Consider the following 21,919-nt stretch of genomic DNA (forward strand, 5'->3'; position numbering starts at 1 on the left):
CAACCTAATGATTTTAAGAAATACTCACATGGAGCCTATTGACATAAGGTGAACCCGTGAAATACACACGACTTTCTAGTTTCTACATCAAAAAGTTCCAGAACAAATACTTACAATAGACTCTGATATCATCTTAATTTGACATCGAGTTAATATTGGCAAACTCAAACTCAAACTCAAGAAAACTCATGCAGTGAGAGTCATCCACCACTTATAAATAATCACTATCTCAACTATATCACTCATCAATGAGAAATCTCCAGCTGATAACAAATGTAACAATTCATGATGATTTGGGTAAGTCTCAGTGTACAGCCAATGGGGGCAAATTGGATTCAAGAATGTCACTTGTATAACTTTCAAAAACTTTTCCATCTCATCTCAAAAAAATGTAGATTTTGTATATCTGGATTACAACAAACTTCAAAATAGATTACTAATCTATGCCAAAACACTATATATACCCCACTATGCACCCAACTGCACCATTGATTATAAAAATAGGATAGATATTATACAAAACCAGCCATAAAAGAACTCATTTCCTCTAGATTTGTCATTCACTAACACACATGTTTGAAACTTGGGTTATGTAGAGTCAATCCCTTGTTGACCTTGGTTAGTCTGCATGAATGTTCAATAAATAGTGAATACATTGATGGCTTTTCCCATGGTACCATCCCAAAATCATCTATAAACTCCGACATTCCGCTGACTAAGAACTGCCAAACCAAAGCACCTGCTCCGGACTGGTTTTTCTTAGCAGATTTGTGGGATATGTCTAGAATTTTTTTGTACATCTTCTCTCGGTTCGACAACGAAAAGTTCTCGATTGAGTCTGATAATCCATATTCCGAGAACAAAACAGGTTTGTTTAATACATTATCACCATCTTCAATGTGAGAAAGCATCCACTTGGAGAGGAATTTCATATACTCTTCAAAATCTTGCTTATGAAACCTATGCAAAAGACGAATAAAAACAAAGGTCAAATTACAAAATAAAAAGATATCTGAAATCATAATGAGAATGTGTACTTCTGAATACAAATCAGAAGAAAGATCTTAAAGGGGATAGTTAAACATTTCAAACAAAATATTGATAAGATGGATTATTGATTCGAGATAAAACATGAGAAACTCAGCAGAAAACCTTCCATTCTGTAGGCGGAGTTCTCTGGAACTTCTGAAGCATGTAGCAATGACACTTTAGATAGAAGGTGCGTTCGGTGTCTGACGTGCACATCAACACGACATTGACACATGTGGTTACATTCAATAATTTCATTTTCTCAAACTATCACATGTGTCGATATGTCAGTGTATTGTCCAGTGTCTGTGTCAATGCTTCATACGAATCTAAGAAAATCCAAAACTACAGATATAGAATTTAAACAATGTTTGCTTACCAATGGTCAGGATAGATATGTACAGAGGTGAAGTCAATATTTGAGGTTTGGGAGTTCCTAATAAAATCAGATCCAAGCCTGGATGCCCACCCTTCTGGTGGGTTAACAGTCAACCTTTTTGGGTCATTAGGACCATAAAAACCTTCAAGTCCAATAGTGACCAGATGTTTCTTGTCGATCGATTTGACAAAAGTTGACATCTCTTCTATCCAATCCTGCAGTTCTATGGCAATTAAGTAAATTGTATACTCACAAAATCCAGGAAAGAATGAGATATTTGCATTGATCAAGTATTCACTTCAACTTCCAATTTGTCATTGATAATGATAGCATACTTTTTTTTCTTCCATAAATAAACATTTGAAGGGGGGTTAAAGGACAGGTACATGACTTACTTGGAGAGTGTCACCAGAAGGATCAGTTATACACCGAGGCTCATTGATCAGTTCCCAACCAAAAATGATAGGGTCATGTCTATATTCAATTCCAGTAATAGTATTTTTCCTGGTCAGAATAGTCTGCAACAGATTGAGAAGAAACAATTAATTTATCTCACGACCAGACTTGACGACTGCAAACATGCAGCTAAAATTGAAATGCCCGGCCGGCAAAACAAAAAGCAAAGAATCGGCATATGAATACAGTAAGAATCGACATCAATGTTGTGTCAAAACTCAAGAGGAAGAAAAATAGGATAGGCATAACATACCTTGACATAATTTTTGAAATAACTTCGGATTGATGGATCATAGAAGAAAGAATCATTAGATGAACTTAACCCTAGCCCTTCTTGCCACGCCCATTGAACATACTGATCTTTCCCACCATATGCTTGCAAGTTATTTACTAAGCTTAGAAGCAGCCTAATTCGATGTCTCCTTGCTTCTGCTATGACATAGTCCAAGGCCTGTCACCCAAAAAACCCTCAATAAAGTTTTCATTCATCGTGCAATAATTCCAAAAAGAAAACAAAGATCTTGCTCCATAGACCAAAAGAGTTACCAATACGAAACATTTTTATTTTTTTTATTTCTATTAGGCGTGACTTCAAAAAAAGTATGATAAAAAAAAGAAAGGCAATCATCATAGACTTCTAAATCAAATTTTCTAAATTTACACTTGAGGTGCTGGCTCAGTGGTAAGAGCTCAGCATTGTAACTTCAAAGCGCAAAGTTCAAATCCCCTCCAGGGTAGTTGTAAAATGACCATTAGTGTCACTTTAATTGATAAAAATTTCCCCCTTTCCCGATTTTTCTCCTAAATTTAAGCACAAATAAACTATCAAAATTTGACTTGCCAATCGTTGACCGATTTCAGTAAGAAGCGCAAACACCATTTCAGGAAGAAATCCACATGGTAAATTGATTTAAGACTAAGGATAAAGGGAACGAGAAATGATACAACTCCTGCATCTTCATGTTGAGGCAGAGACAAAATTGTAGAGACCAATAACAAACAACAGAAATAAAATCTTCAACTTTATACTACTGTGATTAAAATCATATAGAGATAGAGAGAGACCGCTTCTCGCTTTTTGTCTGTATATTGTATCCCAACACATATGATCATGCCACTTTCCAAGATCAATGGTAAACATGTTCCCAAATTTCAGCTCTAGAGGACAAGCATTGTCAAATTTTACAACTATCGTCACTTCAAAAGTTATTTCCCTACAAATTTTGCAAAATTGGGTCCCTTCCCTAATGAATCTCACCAATTACAGGCACAAAGTTATCACCAGTTATATTATACATACAAAAATACAAACCTTGTTTTGAAAGCCTCCAATCATATCATAAAAATACAACAAAATTTCAGGGAAAAACAACAAAAAATTTAAAGAGAAAGTATTAAGAAAATCAAACTAGCCAACAACCTAGAAAGTTATCAAACTCTTAACTATGTTGGTATTAGATTCAAACATACAAAAACAAAATATGAAATTCAACATTAGTAACAACAAGAAAACATGAAAATCAGAAGTTAAAATACCTTAAAAGCTTGTTCATCAAAAACACCAGGTGAAGTCTGAAGGGCATTATAGTCACCATCATTAAAAGCCCAAGTTCTACAAACAGTTAGACCCATTTTAGCCCCAGCTTTGAGCATTTCACCTACCCTAGGTCTTGTATAAGCATCCACAGATTGAACCATAAACCAATAAGAGTTCCATCCATTAATGTAAAAAGCTTTTCCATCCAACACAAACTGAGACCCCTTTCTTTCCACAAAACTCAACTCTATTTCCTCATCATAATCCATCCTTACCCCAAATGACATGTAAATGAATAGCACCACTGATGCAAAACAAAATATTGGATAAAATAAACCATTTCCAGCCATCATGTAGCTGAAAAGTGAAAACCCCTTTTCACTTTTTGCAACAAAAACCACAGAAATTTAACAGATTTAGGAGATTTTCAGATACCCTTTTGGCTGTTTTTTCAAAGGGTTACTTTGTTTTTAGCTATTGATGAAGATTTTTTAATCCACTATTTTCAGTTACTGATGTGAATGTGTTTGCTCTTCACACCCCAAATGATCAGAATGTATAGATCTCTCTTCTGAAAGAGATTAACTTTAAGAAGTGCTTAAAAGTGCAACTTTGATAGAGATGTAACAAGGGGTGTTTGTACAGAAAAATGTGTTGCTACTATAGAAAAAATGAAAACTTATAAGGTTGAAGAGGAAAAAAGCGAGTGTGGTGAAATGTTAGTATCAGAAAATTATAATTATGTTATACTAGGATTTAGATCTGAGTAAGAAGTGGAAAATTTCTTCAGTTCTATAGTTTAAGGAAATTCAAAAGACAATTTCAAGAAGTGTGGGCCACCTTGTGTTGTATGATATCTGTGTTATACCATGTTCTGCAAATCTTAAAAAATTGAAACTATAGTGTGTGTTGTGTACACTAAGTTTAGATTCCTTCTGCATAAAGTCATTTACCATGTCCGGTCCATTCAATTGCTAGAGAAATTACATTATACTGTATGGATTGAATTTCCCACTTATCTACCTTTAAAAGTTGAAATTCTGGTGATTAAAAAAGTTATATATCATGTAGGGGGTGTAAATGAGTTAGGTCGGGCCGGACTTTGTAAAACATAAGTCTAGTCTATTAAAAAAATTATAGGTCTAAGTTGATCTATTACATGTCATATGCTCATTTTTAAGGTATGGTTCAACCTTTTTAAAGGTTTGATGAAGCATAAAAGTCTATTTTACACTAATGTCTAGCAACACCTATAAGCATTTACTAAATAGACTAAATCTTATGAAGACAAAAAACACACGAATATGCCTACTGTTAAATAACGAAATCTTGCAAAGTTCTAATCACACCAGTATACCTGCTACTAAATAACCAAACCATACGAAGACTTGAGTTTATAAAAGAAGCTTCAACGTTATCAATAATAGAAGAAATATTCTATATAAAAAAGCTTAATAGGTCAACTTGACGGGTTTCATAGACTTTTTTTATAAGTCTTATCCTAACCTATTTAATTAAATATGTTTTGTAAAAAGCTTGAGTCTAGTCTTCTTATTAAACGAGTTGAGTCAGACTATATCTTAAATAAACTAGACCGTAGATCCATGTTGGTCGATCTGACCTCTTCCTAACCCTGATATCATGTTCATAAAAAAATATTTTGCTATTTGGAACAAGATTGTTTATTTGTTGCATATAATAGATATTGGCATCTTCCACATGGAAGGTTTTCATGCTAGACAAAATGTACAACCACCCTTTTCCATATATTTTATATTATTAGCCTACTATTAGTAATAACATAACTAGTAGGGTGATGCAATTTGATTTGATTTTATTATAAAAACAGTAGTTTCAACAAAAGGACAATTGATGCAAGATTCAGATTTCAGAGGATTTGTGTTTGATTTTTTTATAAAAATAGCTTGCTGTTTTTATTTTATTTTTCTATCACATAATTCATAGCCTTATTTGCAAAATGTTCATTTTCATCATCTTTTTTAAAAAGAAGAATTGGATCCCCAAACTTCAACAAATAAAAATGTAAATTTCATTATATTCATATTTTAACAAAACAAAGGGATAAGGCTAGCAAGTATTGTAAGAACATTGTTTAAAGAATGAGAATTGCTAAAGAGTGACCATTTTCATGAAAGTGTTACCGTTACCATTAGTCTTAGTTTAATTTTCCTTTTTACTTTCTTTTCCTTTTACATCTTTGGTTGAAAGAAGGCCTTATCTTTTACGTATTTTTCTGCAATTCATAGCGCGTTGTTACGTTCTTTTTAACATAAAATCAATTTTTAAAAGCAAAATAATCAATCACTTTAGAACTTTTCCTCTGCTCATACAATCGATTTCAAACGTCTTGATTGAAGTCATTCATATTGTGTGTGTTGCGGGTCTTTGGGGAAATTTCTAAAACAACTTCAAAGAAACTCCTAGTTTTAGGACTATAGGACACCATATAAAATTCATGAACTAAACAGCTCACTAGAGAAAATCTAATGACCCCGACTAATAACCAATCATATTAATATTATTCATTAGTTGTTACTTATTAGTAATAGTTTGTGTGTGTCTCCCCCTCAAAAACTAGTTTTTTTTTTTTTTTTGTGTGTATATATTATTCTTTTTGGGTCAAACTATTTAAGTCAAATCACTTGGTTGCTAAAAAATATATTTCATTTTCCATGCTTCCATTAGACTTATTCTTCTAAATTCAAGCCAAACCTTTAGTTTATTACTTCCTTTGTTTCCTTTTAATTGTCGTTTTAGAATTTTACCTTCAAATTAATGAAGTGAATTTTTGGAGTAATTTTTTCTATTATAACCTCATTTTAATCCACCATAAATCTTTTTTTTTTCTAAACACACATTCTCTCTTTATAATAAATTTGATTGATTCCCAATCTTTATTTTTTCTTTCTTTTTTGCACAGACTCTATCTCTCTTTCATAACAAACAACTTTTTAATAATTGTGAAGCAAAATAAATTTGTTCAATGCTTTCTATTTCTTTCTTATCGAACAACTCTTCCATTTTTTTTGAAGATTCATAGAGTCTTTACTTTTTTCATCGAAATTGTTCTTCTAACTTGCACTTAATTTTTTAACAATGTTACAATCTTATTTATAAAAATGTAATTGATAAATTATATTCTCAAAAGATCAATACGACAACTAAATAGAAGCACAAAATCAAACATCAAACCACACTTAAAAAAGAAATTGGAAGAAGCATTATTATCTAAAGAACCAGAAAATTAAAATTGTAGAGAGAATAAAGGGCAGTGTCAGTAAAGCTTCAATGCAATACATGTCTGATTTTACCTGCTCCACTATTATAATGCTCACAGGCACCATGTCACTGCCCACTAAGTGAAGCAACAAACAATTAACACTGCAAAGTGTCTCTAAATCTATGTGTTTAAGAAAAGAATATACTAACTATGTTTTTTTTTTTTTGAAGGGTACTAACTATGCTTATTTTTTATATGATTTATTCTGCACACATAACAATAGTCTCTTGCACGGCATTTGGTTGTTTAAGTAGTTCCACTTACAAAGACTTTATCTCATTTTCATCAGATTTACTTTTCAATATATAAAATCATTGTTATGTCAATGGTTCTTTTAATTTAAATTCATATACAATCTTTAGGTAACAATGTTCTATGAAGCATCACAAACATTAACACGTAGACTCCGACAAATAATTAAATATAATTACATGTGTCGATATAATGTCGGGGTACAACACCGACACATCTTCGATCAATAATGCCGGTGCTACACAAACAAAACCATAGAAAGATACAACAAATGGAGCAAAGTTTGGCTTGCTTGCAGGACAAGGCATGAGAAAAGATTAATCTACATCAAAGTCTGGTCGGTAGGGCGCATGTGAACGAAGACACCAAATTCTAAATCCAAATATTATAATATGCATTCTTATTCTTATTTCTCACATTCACATTAATTCATTCTCCACCGTCATCTCAATCCTCAATTAACTTGTTACACGTTCACCCTTTTCTCCAAACAAGATTTGGATTCATTTCCAAGTAATTAGCTTTATCCTCTAACAGTATTTGAAACAATAATAGAGCAAGGAAGAAAACAGATGCCAGTTTTTTTCTTCTTTTTTGGTCTATAATTTTTCCAAATAATTTGATCCTTAAATGTATCAAAAATTACAAAAACTTCGCTGAACGCGTTTTTCTCAATGAGTTTGGTCTTCAAGTGTATCTTCCATTAATTAGTTTGGTGTTCAAATGTCTCTTCCGTCAGTTAGTTTAGTTCACAAAATTACTAACAAAAAACACACTCAGATGTTTTTGTAATTTCAATACATTCAGAACCTATACGGTGACACCGAATCACATATTTAGGGACCAACTTAATTGATCCTAATACCAAGTAAGATGACACTGTCAAGAACTAAGAACGGCAAGTATTCACAATTCACATGCCAAACAAGTTAGTATCCATCTACTCAGATCTAATCACAAGTTCACAACCATCCACTTTTCCTTTAATTTTCTCACTCCACACTTCTCTTCTTATCTTACATACAAGTTACAAGAATAGGTTAATAAACCACAGCAGGTTTTGGGAGGGCCCAAGCACAGAAATAACTTCTCCCTTCAGGAATTAGGTACTGTCATAACTTATGAAAACAAACACTCATAACTAATTTGACAGATATCCAATAACTAATTTTGATTCTCTAAGGACGGTTCAACCATAATTTGACTTCTAGTAGGAGAAATTTCTTAATATATTTTTATTAGAATAGAGACAATATGATATATTGTTGGCTAGGTATGTAACTTAAGGAACCCCTTAGTCATAGTCTTGTCAACAAGGTTTAGCTAATGTGAAAGGTCCAAGTCTCTAACTAAAGATATTGTTTAAAGAATGAAAGGTAAAGATTAAACAGAATCTTAACATGGTCCACTCTTGTTTACTCAGCTGCCTAATTTTAATTTTTTTTGGTAAACTCAGCTGTCTAATTTGACTTAAAAAAGTAAGTAATTAACTCATACCCATAAGGACGTGAGTTCAACTCTCGTTATAAGCATACGTGTCTCGTGGATGCTTAACATGTAGGTAGTTATGTCAATGTTTTCTGCTTAGAGGTCTGTCTTGACCTTCTGAGACCCCAAAACCAACTCACCTAAAAAAAGTAATACACATTGCACTCTTCACTAAGTTAACATCTTTTCACTCCACTTTTTCATGTTCTAAGTTAAGAACTAAAAAAAGTAAAACATGAACAAGTTTGCAAAATGAGTCATCACACGGGTCCTTGTGAGCTTAACTCAGTTGATAAGGATAATGCATAATATATGTCAGATCCGAGGTTCAAACCCCGACCACCACTAAAAAAATAAAATAAAGAGTCATCATACACTGAAGACCAAAAACTTCTTAAGCACACAACTAACTATAGAAATGCATTATAATCTTGAATCACTAAAACTAATGAGCTTGTAATAAGTCATGAAATCAATGAATCTACAACACTTGCATTTACCATAATCAGAAACCAGATTAGCATCAAAACAACATTTTTCAAGTTTGATTTCAACTATGTAATTTGATTCCTACTCTGTCACAAAAAAAAAAAAAAAAAATTAATTAAGCCACTTTACCAAATCACACCCACCAGCTAGCATGATTTGCAAACCCTATCTACCAAAATCAAAATCAACCACTGAACAACAAACTCCACCAAATCAAATCCAAAATCATTCATTAATCATTCACTATTCCTTCTAACCAAAACAAAATACCCCAAAACAGCACAAACAGCAGCAACAACATTCCCTTCTTTCAGCAAAATCTTAATGACAAAACTGAAAATTTCACCAGTAATCTTCCTCCCTTCAACCACCAAAGTCCTCCTAGGTTTTCCAAAAAAAGCCAACAAAACAACTATGGTTATCCACGTCACCATAACTGCAGGAACCATAATAACCAAAGCAGCAACCATTGAAAGCAAACCAAAAACAGTTCCAAGAAGAACAGATGCATAGATTGCAGGCCAACCAGAGGTTGATGATTGAGCTTGTAAATTGTACCAAGAAAGCATTGATTTGAGAAAATTCCATGAAGAAGCTAAAAGGGTACCGTAAACAAGGAAAAATAGACATGCCCATGTTCTTCTTTTGCTCATTATGTTCAACAGTAACATGTATGAATATGGTGCTTGTTGTTGATGTTGTTGAATCGATGATGTTGGTTCTTCTTCTAATTTTGCCATTCTTGAAACTCAAAAAACAAATACAAAGACAACAATTTTGACTATGTTTTTACTTTTTCCCATGTAGTACCAAAGATATGTCTCAGTTTATGTTACTATATGTCGAAAACTCACGCGCTTTTGTGGCACGTGGTGTTTACTTTACATCTATCTTGTTGTTTGGCACTTGAGAAAACTAAACTGAAGTGGTTTGGTTCTATGAATTAATTAATTGAAGTTTTGCAGTAGAATGATTTAAAATTTGATGAATGGAGAATATTGTTGCTAAAAATATAAAAGATTTGTTTCAAATATATATTGTGCTGAAAATATATTTATGGACAATAAATATATTTTTGTACTGTATGAAGAACGATTTGATGCAAATATATTTTAAAAGAGAATATTATATTTTTGATTCAAATATTCTTTCATTGAAGGAGAAAAAAAAAACGTATCTTCAGTGTGATATTCGTTCTAAATTTATTAGTTATATTTCTCTATAAATATATACCTAGTATCAAATGTAAATCTTGAGATAGAGAAACAAAGGTTTGGGAGGCAACGGTTTGTATAGAGTTTACTCTTGGCAACAAACACTAGGGTTGGGGTTGATTCACCTTGGGAAACACTACTATGATTGGGTCTCTTGGTCACGAGAAGAAATTGTGACTTTGGGTAGAATTAGGCGGAAGACTTATTCTTGTGACTCATCGATATCTCTTTTGTAAAGTTAATCATCATTATAGTGAAACAGATGGCTGCTCTCTCCTCAATACTAGGTCAATTTGGACCGAATTGGATAAACAAATTCTTTTGTGTTCTCTCTTTCTTTTCTCTTGTTGTTTTCTACTTTTGGTTTGTGTTTATAACTTCTATACACTTTATTTGGTTGTTTGATTATTACTTGTTCCACATATCAAATATTTATTGATGTGATTTTACATCGAATTTACAAAAGTTTGTAACTTTAATTTGAGTAAATTTATTTATGGGCAAGTAGTGTACTGCAAGCAGCTGCTATGTTTTAGCTATTGTTAGGTTGGGTGAATTCATTGGTGGCATTTAGAATGCACAAGTGTTAAACTTGTGCACCATGCACAACTTTAAATGAATCATCAGATTTTGGAGTATACTATATCTTATCATATGCCTCTTACACTAGATCTAACAACTCACTTCTCTTTCTCTTTTCTTCTCAACGCCACATCATCATCAACCTCAAACACACAAAACAACATCACACCAATTTCTGAATTTCTTTTTCTGTCATGGTACAATTCAACATGATAAGTTCACTTATGGATAATTTTATGAATTTCTTTTTTTTATCACGGTACATTTATTCTAAGATATTGAAAGGTTAGAAACAATAAACTAATTCCTTTTTAAGTTTCAACCCCATTTAACTATTTTAAGTTTTAATCTCTTCAACGGATTCCTTCCTTAAAGAACTCACAAAGTCCAACATCACACACAAAGTTCTGTAACAGTCCGGTATTGTTTGAGAGCACAATGTTTAACCTTTTCAACGGTAATGAGTTGTCAATGAGTCGACTTGGTCCGAGTCAAACTCGTTAGCGGCCGAATCAGTCATCACTGTTGGTGTGTTCTTCGAGGAAGCCGAGAGGGGAATAGAGTTATATTCGCCGGTATAAATAGTTCTGGTGGTAAATGAGTTGAGTTTCTGGTGATCGGTGGCAATGAGTCGAGCTTTGGCGTCGTTGTCGAATAGGTTAACGACTCAATTATTTCTAGAGAAAATAAAAAAATGTTTGGACAGTGTTTCTGCGGAAAAAAAATTATTGAGTTGGGTTGATTTTTTTTTTCTTTTCATGTGAATGGCTTCTGTTGAACATGAAAGAAAGAGATAATTGTGGTGGTGTTTAGGTGAAATGGAGTTGATTTTTTGAATTTTCTCCAGCCATCAGTCTCATCGGAGATTAAGATTTGGAGAGCAACATCTAGATGTTAAAAATATAACAAATAGGGAGAGGAAAAAAAAAACAGGGAGGATCGTGAACTCATAAATTGGTGTGATGTTGTTTTGTGTGTTTGAGGTTGTTGATGATGTGGCGTTGGGAGGAAAAGAGAAGGAGAAGTGAGTGGTTAGATCTAGTGTGAGAGACACATGATAAGATGTAGTATACTGCAAAATTTGATGGTTCATTTAAAGTTGTGCATGGTGCACAAGTTTAACACTTGTGCATTCTAAATGCCACCGAATTCATTGGGGACCATGTCTTAAAATTCATAGATCATTCATGTCATTGTCCTGGAGAATTTATATGAGAATTGATATTTTCATAACCATTTTTAAAATTATTTATGGAACATTTTTTTGTCTTTTAGGACAAGAATAAAAGAGAGAAAAAGAAAGAGAGATTAAGAATATAATATGAATATGCTAAAAAGTGGTTACAAATTTGTTGTATAAATATCATTTTTCTTATAAAATTGTAATCATAAGTTGACGATACAAGTTTGTTGGAAAAAATTAACAACAAATGAAAAATTATCATGTGTAAGTATGAGTTAAAGGACTCACATCGAATTAAAAATTGGATGATGAACAACATACGAATAAAATGATTCATAAACCTAACGTCTTAAAATTTTAGATGAAGATGTGATGTTAAATTCTCTGTGTTGTTGCTCTTAACTTAATGTGATGATTCTCCACTACAAGAAATACTGGATTTTCCTACCAAAATTTATGAGGAATTTATTGAGGAAAGTTTTCCGACGAATTAGCGACGAATATTTCATCGGAAAGAGTCTTGAAGTCAAAGCGGGTCACATATACACAGAAATGTTGGGCATGGCGAGTTGTGAGTGGCTGATGTAACACACCGTTTTCCCAACTTGAATTTTTTTACATAATAATCAGAGTAATCAACTTAAATAGGATGTCACACTACTTTAAAAGATAAATAGAGTAAAATTACTATTTATTCAAAACATCTTTTATCAATAATTCAAATTACATCGCAGCGGAAAACATTTCATTATTCAACAAAATGGCACTACGGCCTCAACATAAACAACTTATTAAAATTTCATTCTAGGTAGTTCATCAACATAATTCATAATAATACGTAACAAATGGAAAACAACACAAATATCCCCATCACGTTACATATCAGAGCGACCCTAAGACGACGCGAGAAAGAGTCAACTCACTTCAACAACTAATCCTGGTTATCTTAGGTTAGATGATCGGAAGGTTCTACAGGTTCTCTTCTCTAGTTCTCCTCTTCTCTTGGTTTTCTCCCCTTTTTCTCCAAAAACAGGTTTCACGTAATCCTTATTTTTCTAATTCTAACTCTCTCCTTTTATATAAATCCTTAACCTACTTATTTTCTCTTATTTCCAAATCTGTCCTCCAAGTCTCAATATTCTATTCCAATATATATATATATATATATATATATATATATATATATATATATATATAATATTTCTATAACAAATATATTTGTACACCAGATAACATATATATTTCTACACCAAATAACAAATATATTCCTACACCAAATAACATAATATTTCCACACCAAATAACATAATATTTCTACACCAAATATCATAATATATTATACTAATAAATACCAACATATAACATAACAAAATATCACTCATCAAAATAAATCGACTAAATTATAAAAAGACATCTAAACTCAATAAAATAAATAAATAATAAAATAGGGCGTTACAGCTGACGTTACCGAGGATTTGTTTCGTCGGAAAGCTTCGGCCCCACACGCAAAAAAATGTTGAAAAAAGGGTGTGTGGCTGCTTGTGATCGACTGCCTTTACCGAGGAAACATTTCGTCCGAAAGCTCCGGCCCCACACGTGGACGTTACCGACGGAAATTTTGTCGGAAAACTTGGGACCCACAGGCGCACATAGCCGTTTGTTACCGTTGCAGGATCTCTGTATAAATACACCTCAAAAGACCGACTATTAGAGTCGATGAATATTGAAAGGTCTGATTCCTTGTGTTGAAAGTCTTCCTGACAATGGTGGCCAGGTGGCATGTCTTGTTGATGTGGTGGGTGTCAACATCGGTGACGGTGCAAATGTATGTATGAAAAAACTTTCGCTTGAAAGAGAGCAATCTCAAATGATAGCATTAGTTTGTGGGTATATGTGGTAGGTTCAATCACAAATTGACCTCTTCCATTAAAACACACATAAATCGTAGCATTAGTTTGTGGGTATGTGGTAGGTTCAATCTCACATGGGAAAGAGTTGTTTGGCCACACCCTTTTTTCTTCCCCAAAATCAACAAACTTTCACTATTTAACACAACGTTGAAGTTTTTGTCAAGTCATATAATTCATCATTTTATTCTCCAAATTATTTAATACTTTTGAAATTACTAATTATAATGCCTAGCAATCGTCAACTTCATGATACTCATAAGAATACTCGTCCATAAATTACAACAAGAGTCGATGTTTATGTTCTCATGAAAGAGTTATTGCATGCCTAGGTGTTAGTGTGGAGGCATAACCAAACAAACACTAACATGCTATGTTTTTTGTGTGTAAGAACATATACATGTAAAGAATGCCCTAAATCCACAATGCAAGAAAAAGCACACAATCTGTATGAATGCTTGCCTCTATAACCTGTTGATTTCTCTTCTCTTCTTTCTTTCAATTTTTTTTTATTGAAAAAATGTTTTCATTCCCTATTTTCCATCTCAAACCCATGTATGATAAAAATAACCATGTAAGTTCCAATTTACAATATGATGAGTTGGATTATATGACAAAAATGACCAACTTGTATTAAAGTTGTCAAGAATCAAACGACACTTTAAAAGTTAAAGGTACTATCCAAGGAGAATAATCATGACGAAAATAACCATGTGAAGTTAAGTCCAAGTTAATTGGTGAGATGAGGTATAGAGGTTTTAGTTATTTTCAAGGTAATGCATATAAAAGTCTTTTAAGTTTTTCGTTTTTTTTTTAAAGTGGTCTTTTAAGTTTCAAAAATTCTAAACAAGTCCTTTTAGTTTTTGAATCGTTTCAAACAAGTCCTATTGTTGATAGCATAGTTGGTAATTGCTTCATTGAACTCATCTTTGGTATCAAATCTGGCTCTTAACACCCACTTAAAATTAGTCATCTTTTTAGGCATTGCAAATGATGGATAATGCTCTTTGTTGCTATCATCTGCAGCATCACCATCATCCTCTAAAACGAATTGTTTGAAACTATTGAAATTTAAAGGACTTGTTTGTGATTTTTGAAACTTAAAGGACCACTTTAGAAAAAACGAAAAACTTAAAGGACCTTTAGATGCATTTGACCTATTTTTAACAAAGACTTGATTGGAAAACACTAATGGTTGCTACTGACAGGAGAATAATCTCTAATGGGGAGGTTTTCAAAAGCAGGTACTATCCAAGGAGCACTTTCCTAATGCTAAAGATGTTTATTTGCATGCTGCCTCGTTTTTTGTTTCGGATTGAGCTTAGCACAAAAACGATTCTATAAAAATATACAAGTATCACACCGTGACCTATCAAGATACGTTTCATTCTGATCCTAACATTCATCTCGAGTTTACACTAAATTGAGCGTGAGCGTCATAGTGATCTCAAGCACACCCCCACCATAGGTCGTCACGTCCACCTCAAATGACCACTTCCAGATCAAATTTTGACTGAGATTAATCTCCTTTCACAAAGCATTCATTCCACTGATCCATCATCACTATAAGATCTCTCATATTCATGAATTATGTGGAGAACAATCGTACATCTTTACCCTCATTAATATTTTTCTGATACCTTATAATGAAAAATACATTTTCTCACCATCTTGAGAGGCATAATATTATTTTCCGACCTCCATGATCAGTGCATTTTTAATGTACTTTCTTCTATCTTATGTTATGACAATTCAATGATTTCTCCCTTTAATTTTAGTGTTTTTAATGTGTTTTCTAAGTTTAGTTTAATTTTGCATTTATTTTATTTACGCTACTTATTTTCTGAATAAACAGTAATTTGACATCTTTCATTGTGCAGGGCATAACTGGAGCTGTGTTTATCGGTTTGAGGCCCGCGACCATGCGTTGGAAAGCTAAGAGAAAATGCTACAACTTTCATGTTGAGGACAGAACCCAGTTCCGAGCACAAAGGAGTCAAATAATCGCGTTTTGTTCCAGACATTATTTTAAATAATTAATTTTGAGACAACATTTGTTTTTCGGCCCGATACTTGTAAGGCCCGTTTTTCCCATGTAATATAAAAACTACAAAACACAGCTAGGGCTGCTCAGTCTGCATTCACGTTTCAGAAAATAGAAACCCTAAGGCAGCCGCTTGCTATGGAGAACTAATCTCTCTATCGATCCATTGGTGAAGGAACTTTGTTGTTACTCTTGAGGTTCGGTTTTAATAGCAATTTGTTATGTTTAAGCTGATCATATATCAATTTTCTTGTCTCTCTTATGTGTATGAATTTGGTACAATTGATGCTTGATTATTCTGTTTCATATTCATACCGTTGAGATTGTTCGAATTAATCCATCGCTTGTTTAAATTAATTTGAACAGAAAACTATATATGCTTTTTTTTTTCGCTTGCAAAAAGGGTTGATCGAATCTTGTTATGATATTAACTTTGTTCTTGGTGACGCTTAATGATCACCATAGTTAGTTGAACACGTATGATGCTTAATCAAACGAATTCTATATAAAACTGATTTTCGCTTGTTAAATGAGTTTTATAATCAACCACAGCATAAACTCTTAACAAATACTCTTGAGAACCTGTGATAGATGATAAACAAAGTTTCCTAAAACCAGTGGATTGCTTTTCTATTAATTGAATTCATCATCCTATTTATTTTTCTTTACAACAAAACAAAAACCTCCAATTTATATTTTTGAATTCATAGTTGTTGTTCTTGTTATTGTAATTGCTAAATCAGAAATCCTCGAGAGACGACCAAGGTTAACTACCTTGTACTACTTGTTTTAAAATATTTATTTTTTATCGTCCACGACATCGATCACTCCACCACATGTAAAATTCATTGGCTAATGTATTTTATTGAGGAGACTAGAGAGAGCTAACTTATTTTTTCTCTTCATCAAAATAAGCTTTCAATTTAGTCACTCATGTATTACACTCTCTCCTATTCAATCCTTAAAATATTTGTAGATAACATGTGATTTATCAAGTGTGTGAAATGGAAACCGATAATATTTTGTCCCGTTAGTCTCCATTGTTAAGATTTTTTTTTTAAATTCAACTTTCATATATTAAGATGACAAATCTGAATCAAACAAGGGCCATACCAAAGGATTTTGGGAATTTCCCTCCCAAGTACGAGTCCCTAAAGTTTTGGCAGCCTGAGCAAGCTCATGCGCAGCCTCATTACAATAACGACTAGTAAAAACAACATAAACATAAGCTATATTGGCATACAAATCGTGACAGTCCCTAATAAAAGGGGAGATACTAGATAAAGTAGATATTCCTTTGAAGCAATTAACCACAACCTGCGCATCCAGCTCAAAAATAACATGGCTAAGTCTTCGTTCCGTTGCCACTTGGAGACCCACCTGAAACCCAAGACTTCAGCAACAACAGGTTCAGCCACCATATCAGTTTCCTTTGTCGCCGCAAACACCACATCAGCTTTATGATTTCTAATAACAAGGCCCCAAAACACTTTTCCATCTTGTCTGCAACCTGCATCAATATTCATCTTAAGGAAATTTTCCGGAGGAGCTTCCCAAGAGAGTTGGCCAAGCTTGATGGATTGTCTTGCAGTTTGAGGCTGGACATAATTAAATTCGTTACAAAAGATTGAGCAGATGAGACCACAGTTAGAGGATCAAATGATAAATGCTTGAAAATTGTTTAATTTCTGAAAAACCAAATCTTCCATAATAAAGTACAGAACAGCTGAGATGCAAGGACTTCTTTGCTCTCCAACCAAGTTTGCAGCCACTTGATTGAATCAGAATCCGATGGAGGGCGAGCACCGAGGGGAGAAAGGAACCAAACTTGCTAAACCAGAGGGAAATTCATGAACAGATGGTCAGTGGTCTCGCTATCTTGGAAACAAATAGGGCAGATTGTGTCAAGAAGGACCCCCCCCCCCCCCCCCCCCCTCCTTCTCAAGTTACCTCTAGTTGGAATGATGTTCTTGGCTAGTCTCCAAATGAAATTCCAGACTCTAGTTGGTAAGTGTGAAGACCAAATTCTATTCCAAAGCTTACTATGAGAGTGAGATGAAGAAGTAGGGAGGTGGGACAGATTAATGTTACAAAGGATATGGTAGGCGAACTTAACTGAAAAAATACCATTCTTCTCTGCAGGCCAAACAAGCTTGTCCTCTGGAAGCCTACTAGACAGAGACATGCTGGAAATGATACCGGCTTCATACGGGGAGAAAACTTGCTGTATAATGTTCACATTCCATCTCATAAGATCAAAATCAATTAACTCGCTCACTGTGGCGCTCTCTGAGAGGGTGTTAACCGGACTGCAGACTTTTGGATTGGAATGACCTGTGGCGCTCTCTGTTAGGAACGGTAAAAAAAATCAAAATTTAGAAGAACAATTGGCTCCCGGTTACGCGTGGAGGAGCATTTTATCAGCGTGAGATACGCGTGGAGGAGCCAATTGTCCTAGGTCATTCCAATCCAAAAGTCTGCAGTCCGGTTAACAGAGCATTTTATCTCGCGCTGATAAAATGCTCCTCCACGCGTAACTTGGATGGTGTCCAGTTGAAGCCTCTAAAAAGGAGCAATTTGGAAAATATCTACCTTTGAAAATTTTACCCAACAAGCTGTTTTCATCAGTTAACATCCTCCAACATTGTTTACCAAGAAAGGCTTTGCTGAAATCACTAAAGCCTCGAAAACCCATTCCTCCATTTTGCTTTGAAATAACCATCCTATGCCAGCTCAACCAATGCATTTTTCCCCCTTCCTTAAAACCCCACCAAAAGTTAGCCAACGTAGCCTCTATTGTAACACCCCGTTACCCAAAATCAATTAATTTCATAAATTAATCAGAGTAAAACACCTTAAACGGAATGTTACACTTCTTTTCTTAAAAATCACAAATGGAGTAATTAAATAATTATCCTTCAAATTTCAACAACGTAATAATTAAAACTTTGCAGCGGAATTAATTCAACGACAATAAAAGCTTCAACAAGATGTTCCAAAATTGATACATAAAGGAATGATAAACTTAACAACAATTTCTCATCCCGTTACGTATCAGAGCCCTAAGACACTTGAGCCACCACTCCTACCAATCTTTAATACCTGCAAGTTACCCATACGAAGGGCAACATTTCAAACAGAAGGGGTGAGATTTCACAAACAATAATAATAAGCATATAATTCATCAAATGCATCTAACAACTTAAACTCCATCAATTAGTAATAATAATTCTTTTAACGACTCCTAAACCATATCATGTACTCATCATATCAACAGTCATAACTCGATATCATAAACAACATCATAACAGCATCATTTAACATCATAATCAACATCTTAATCATAATCATATACAACATAACAACATCATTAATTCGTATTAACATTCTCCACCAAGCATCTCATTAACAACTCATGAATAGAAGACAACTTATCAACTATACGTAACATCATCAATTCATAATAATAATTATTCATCAAACATTTCATTAGCAATTCATGAATAAAAGACAACTTATCAACTTAACATAACCATCATCAAGTACATTTAACAACTCATAGCTTAACATCATGTAATCATCATCACAACATTCATAATCATCATCATGTAACATCATAACAACCTCATATTCAACAACATAAACAGTCATCATAACATTATAATCAATATCATAAACATCTTCTCATAATAATATAGACAACACAACATAATCCTCATCGTATAATAATGTAAACAGCAACAAATCATCATAATAATATTCTTCCTTCTTTAACTTTAGTAACACTTACTAATTCAACCAACAACGACGACAACAACAAAATTCTACAACAACGACAACAACTCTCCCAACAACAACTTAATCAACAACAACGACAACAACTTAATCGACAACATAAACAACGTGAGAGTACATCACCTCTCATAACTCAACAACGTAAGAGTACACCACCTCTTATAAAACAACAACAAAGTAAGAGTACACTACCTCTTACACAACACTTGACATAATCATTCACCAACAACGGCTACAACTACGACTTCAACAACAACGCGGACGATGATTAACATAACATACTTATGACTTATTCGACAACGTACAACTCAACAACGCTTACAACTTAGACCAACACTTACATCTTAGTTAAGATTCGACAGCATCACAGGTAACACATAGACATCTCAAGATATAACAATATCAAATGATAATCAACACAACTTAAACATCATATAAAATTCCACATAATGCATTTGCAAATATACCACATCATTAACAAGATCAATCGTCATTAACAACATCATTAATCATCTTAATTTCATCAATAATAGATATCTAATTCATCAATTAAATCTAACACCCTGTCATAATAATAATTCATCAATATATAAGTATATCATCATTAACAACATCAACAACAAATGGTAATTAAAACCAACAACATCGACTCATGCAACTACTCAACGACTCCACTAAGACTCCACAACAATGCGCATGCATGTGGTACCATATTCAGGGTCGGAGCCCTCACCGCTAATAGAATGGTTAAAGCATTCATTCAGGACATAAGTCCTCACCGCTTTGAACAACAAAGTGTTCCACCGCTTTGAACGACAAGGCGTTCCAGGACCAGGGCCCTCCCGCTTTTATGATTATGCAACTGACTCCACTTGTGTATATGTAGATACAACTCAACAACATCAACGACAACCACTACTCATCAATGCATATATGTAAATATGACTTCACCTTGACAATCCAATTAATAATACTTCAACCTTTGAAAAGAATTCAGCAACATGTATAATTTATTTAAATATAAATATACATCACAGTCAACAATAATCCATCATAATTAATCCAACGATTCCAGAAAATACACAATTAATCATAAACAACATCATACTCATCAATCATATTCAATTATTCACTGTGACCTATGTGTAGTAATTTGACCATAACTCAAGTTCTATAAATCCTTTTGAAGTCAAACCAATGGCACTAGAAAGCTAACATCCATACATACAACTTTTGTGTTTACACCTAAGACCAATTTTGTACCAATCAATGCCAATTTTCATTTCAAATTCGGACAAAGTTGTGCTGAAATTCATAAAAATTCACTAAGACCTACTTGGAGTATTTCCATCATATCTCAAAAGTTAAAAATCATTTTTAAGTAAAACCAAAGCCATTGGAAAGCTAACAAAATTATCTAAAACTTTCATGTTTACACCAAAGGCCAATTCAAAACAGAAACGTGTGAAAAAGACGCAAGAACGCGAAACAGGGTAGTCTGCCACTGAACATTTCGCCAGGCGAACTAATGGCGAGCTCAAGGCGAGTAGCTACTGTGATTTTTTGCCAGGAAAACTAATGGCGAGTAAATGGCGAAAATATCCGCCAGGCGAAATATCTCTCCGCCATGGCGAATCGCGACATACCAGACTACGTGAATTCTGCAATTTTTCACCAAAAGTCCCAATTTTCCCCAATTCAATCCCCAAAACTGATTACATCATTGCTATATGATTACACTATTGATCTGTACGCAATCTCTCATCATTTTCATGGTTTCTACACTTTCAATTCAACAATCTATAATCAAAACCTAAACCCAAAATCCCAATTTAACCAACACCCTTATGTTAAATCAAAATCAGAAGTTATATAATCTATAATTATTGAGAGTTAGTCTCACCCTTACCTTTGATTGAAGAACAAAACTCTCCAGAAAATCTGATTCTCCTCACTTGGCTCTTCTCCTAGCTTTCTCTTGGTTTTCTCCCAAAACTGATTGTACGTGAAACAGTTTTCTCTGACTCTCCCTTATTCTTAACTCCCAAAACGTAACTCCCTTTAATTCCTTTAACTCCCACTTAATTTCTATTAATTAAAATAAAACCCCCAAGACTCCAATTAATTATAATTCTCACATTATTCTATTTATTATCAAAATAAACTATATAATAAAATATAACACACCACATAATCAACAAATATTATTTAAAATCATATAAAAGACTATAAATAAATCATAAATAAATAAATAACGACTAGG

The 21,919-nt window shown here is 33.5% G+C and overlaps 2 protein-coding genes across 2 annotated transcripts; both read right to left on the reverse strand.

The window, feature by feature from the left end:
- Positions 1 to 264: 264 nt before the first annotated feature.
- Positions 265 to 3,754, reverse strand: LOC11440287 (mannan endo-1,4-beta-mannosidase 2). The gene is made up of 5 exons (XM_003607411.4): positions 3,401 to 3,754; positions 2,118 to 2,315; positions 1,804 to 1,926; positions 1,409 to 1,623; positions 265 to 960 (listed from the first exon to the last, which is right to left on the reverse strand). Exons 1-5 carry the CDS (start codon positions 3,752 to 3,754, stop codon positions 564 to 566), a joined length of 1,287 nt encoding a protein of 428 aa, XP_003607459.2. The 3' UTR covers positions 265 to 563.
- A 5,119-nt stretch (positions 3,755 to 8,873) lies between these two features.
- On the reverse strand, positions 8,874 to 9,796 carry LOC11438172 (uncharacterized). The gene has a single exon (XM_003607412.4). The coding sequence runs from the start codon at positions 9,669 to 9,671 to the stop codon at positions 9,168 to 9,170; it is 504 nt and encodes a 167-aa protein (XP_003607460.1). The 5' UTR covers positions 9,672 to 9,796; the 3' UTR covers positions 8,874 to 9,167.
- Between the last annotated feature and the right edge of the window lie 12,123 nt (positions 9,797 to 21,919).

Source organism: Medicago truncatula, chromosome 4, assembly GCF_003473485.1.
Source record: "Medicago truncatula cultivar Jemalong A17 chromosome 4, MtrunA17r5.0-ANR, whole genome shotgun sequence".
NCBI lineage: Eukaryota > Viridiplantae > Streptophyta > Magnoliopsida > Fabales > Fabaceae > Medicago > Medicago truncatula.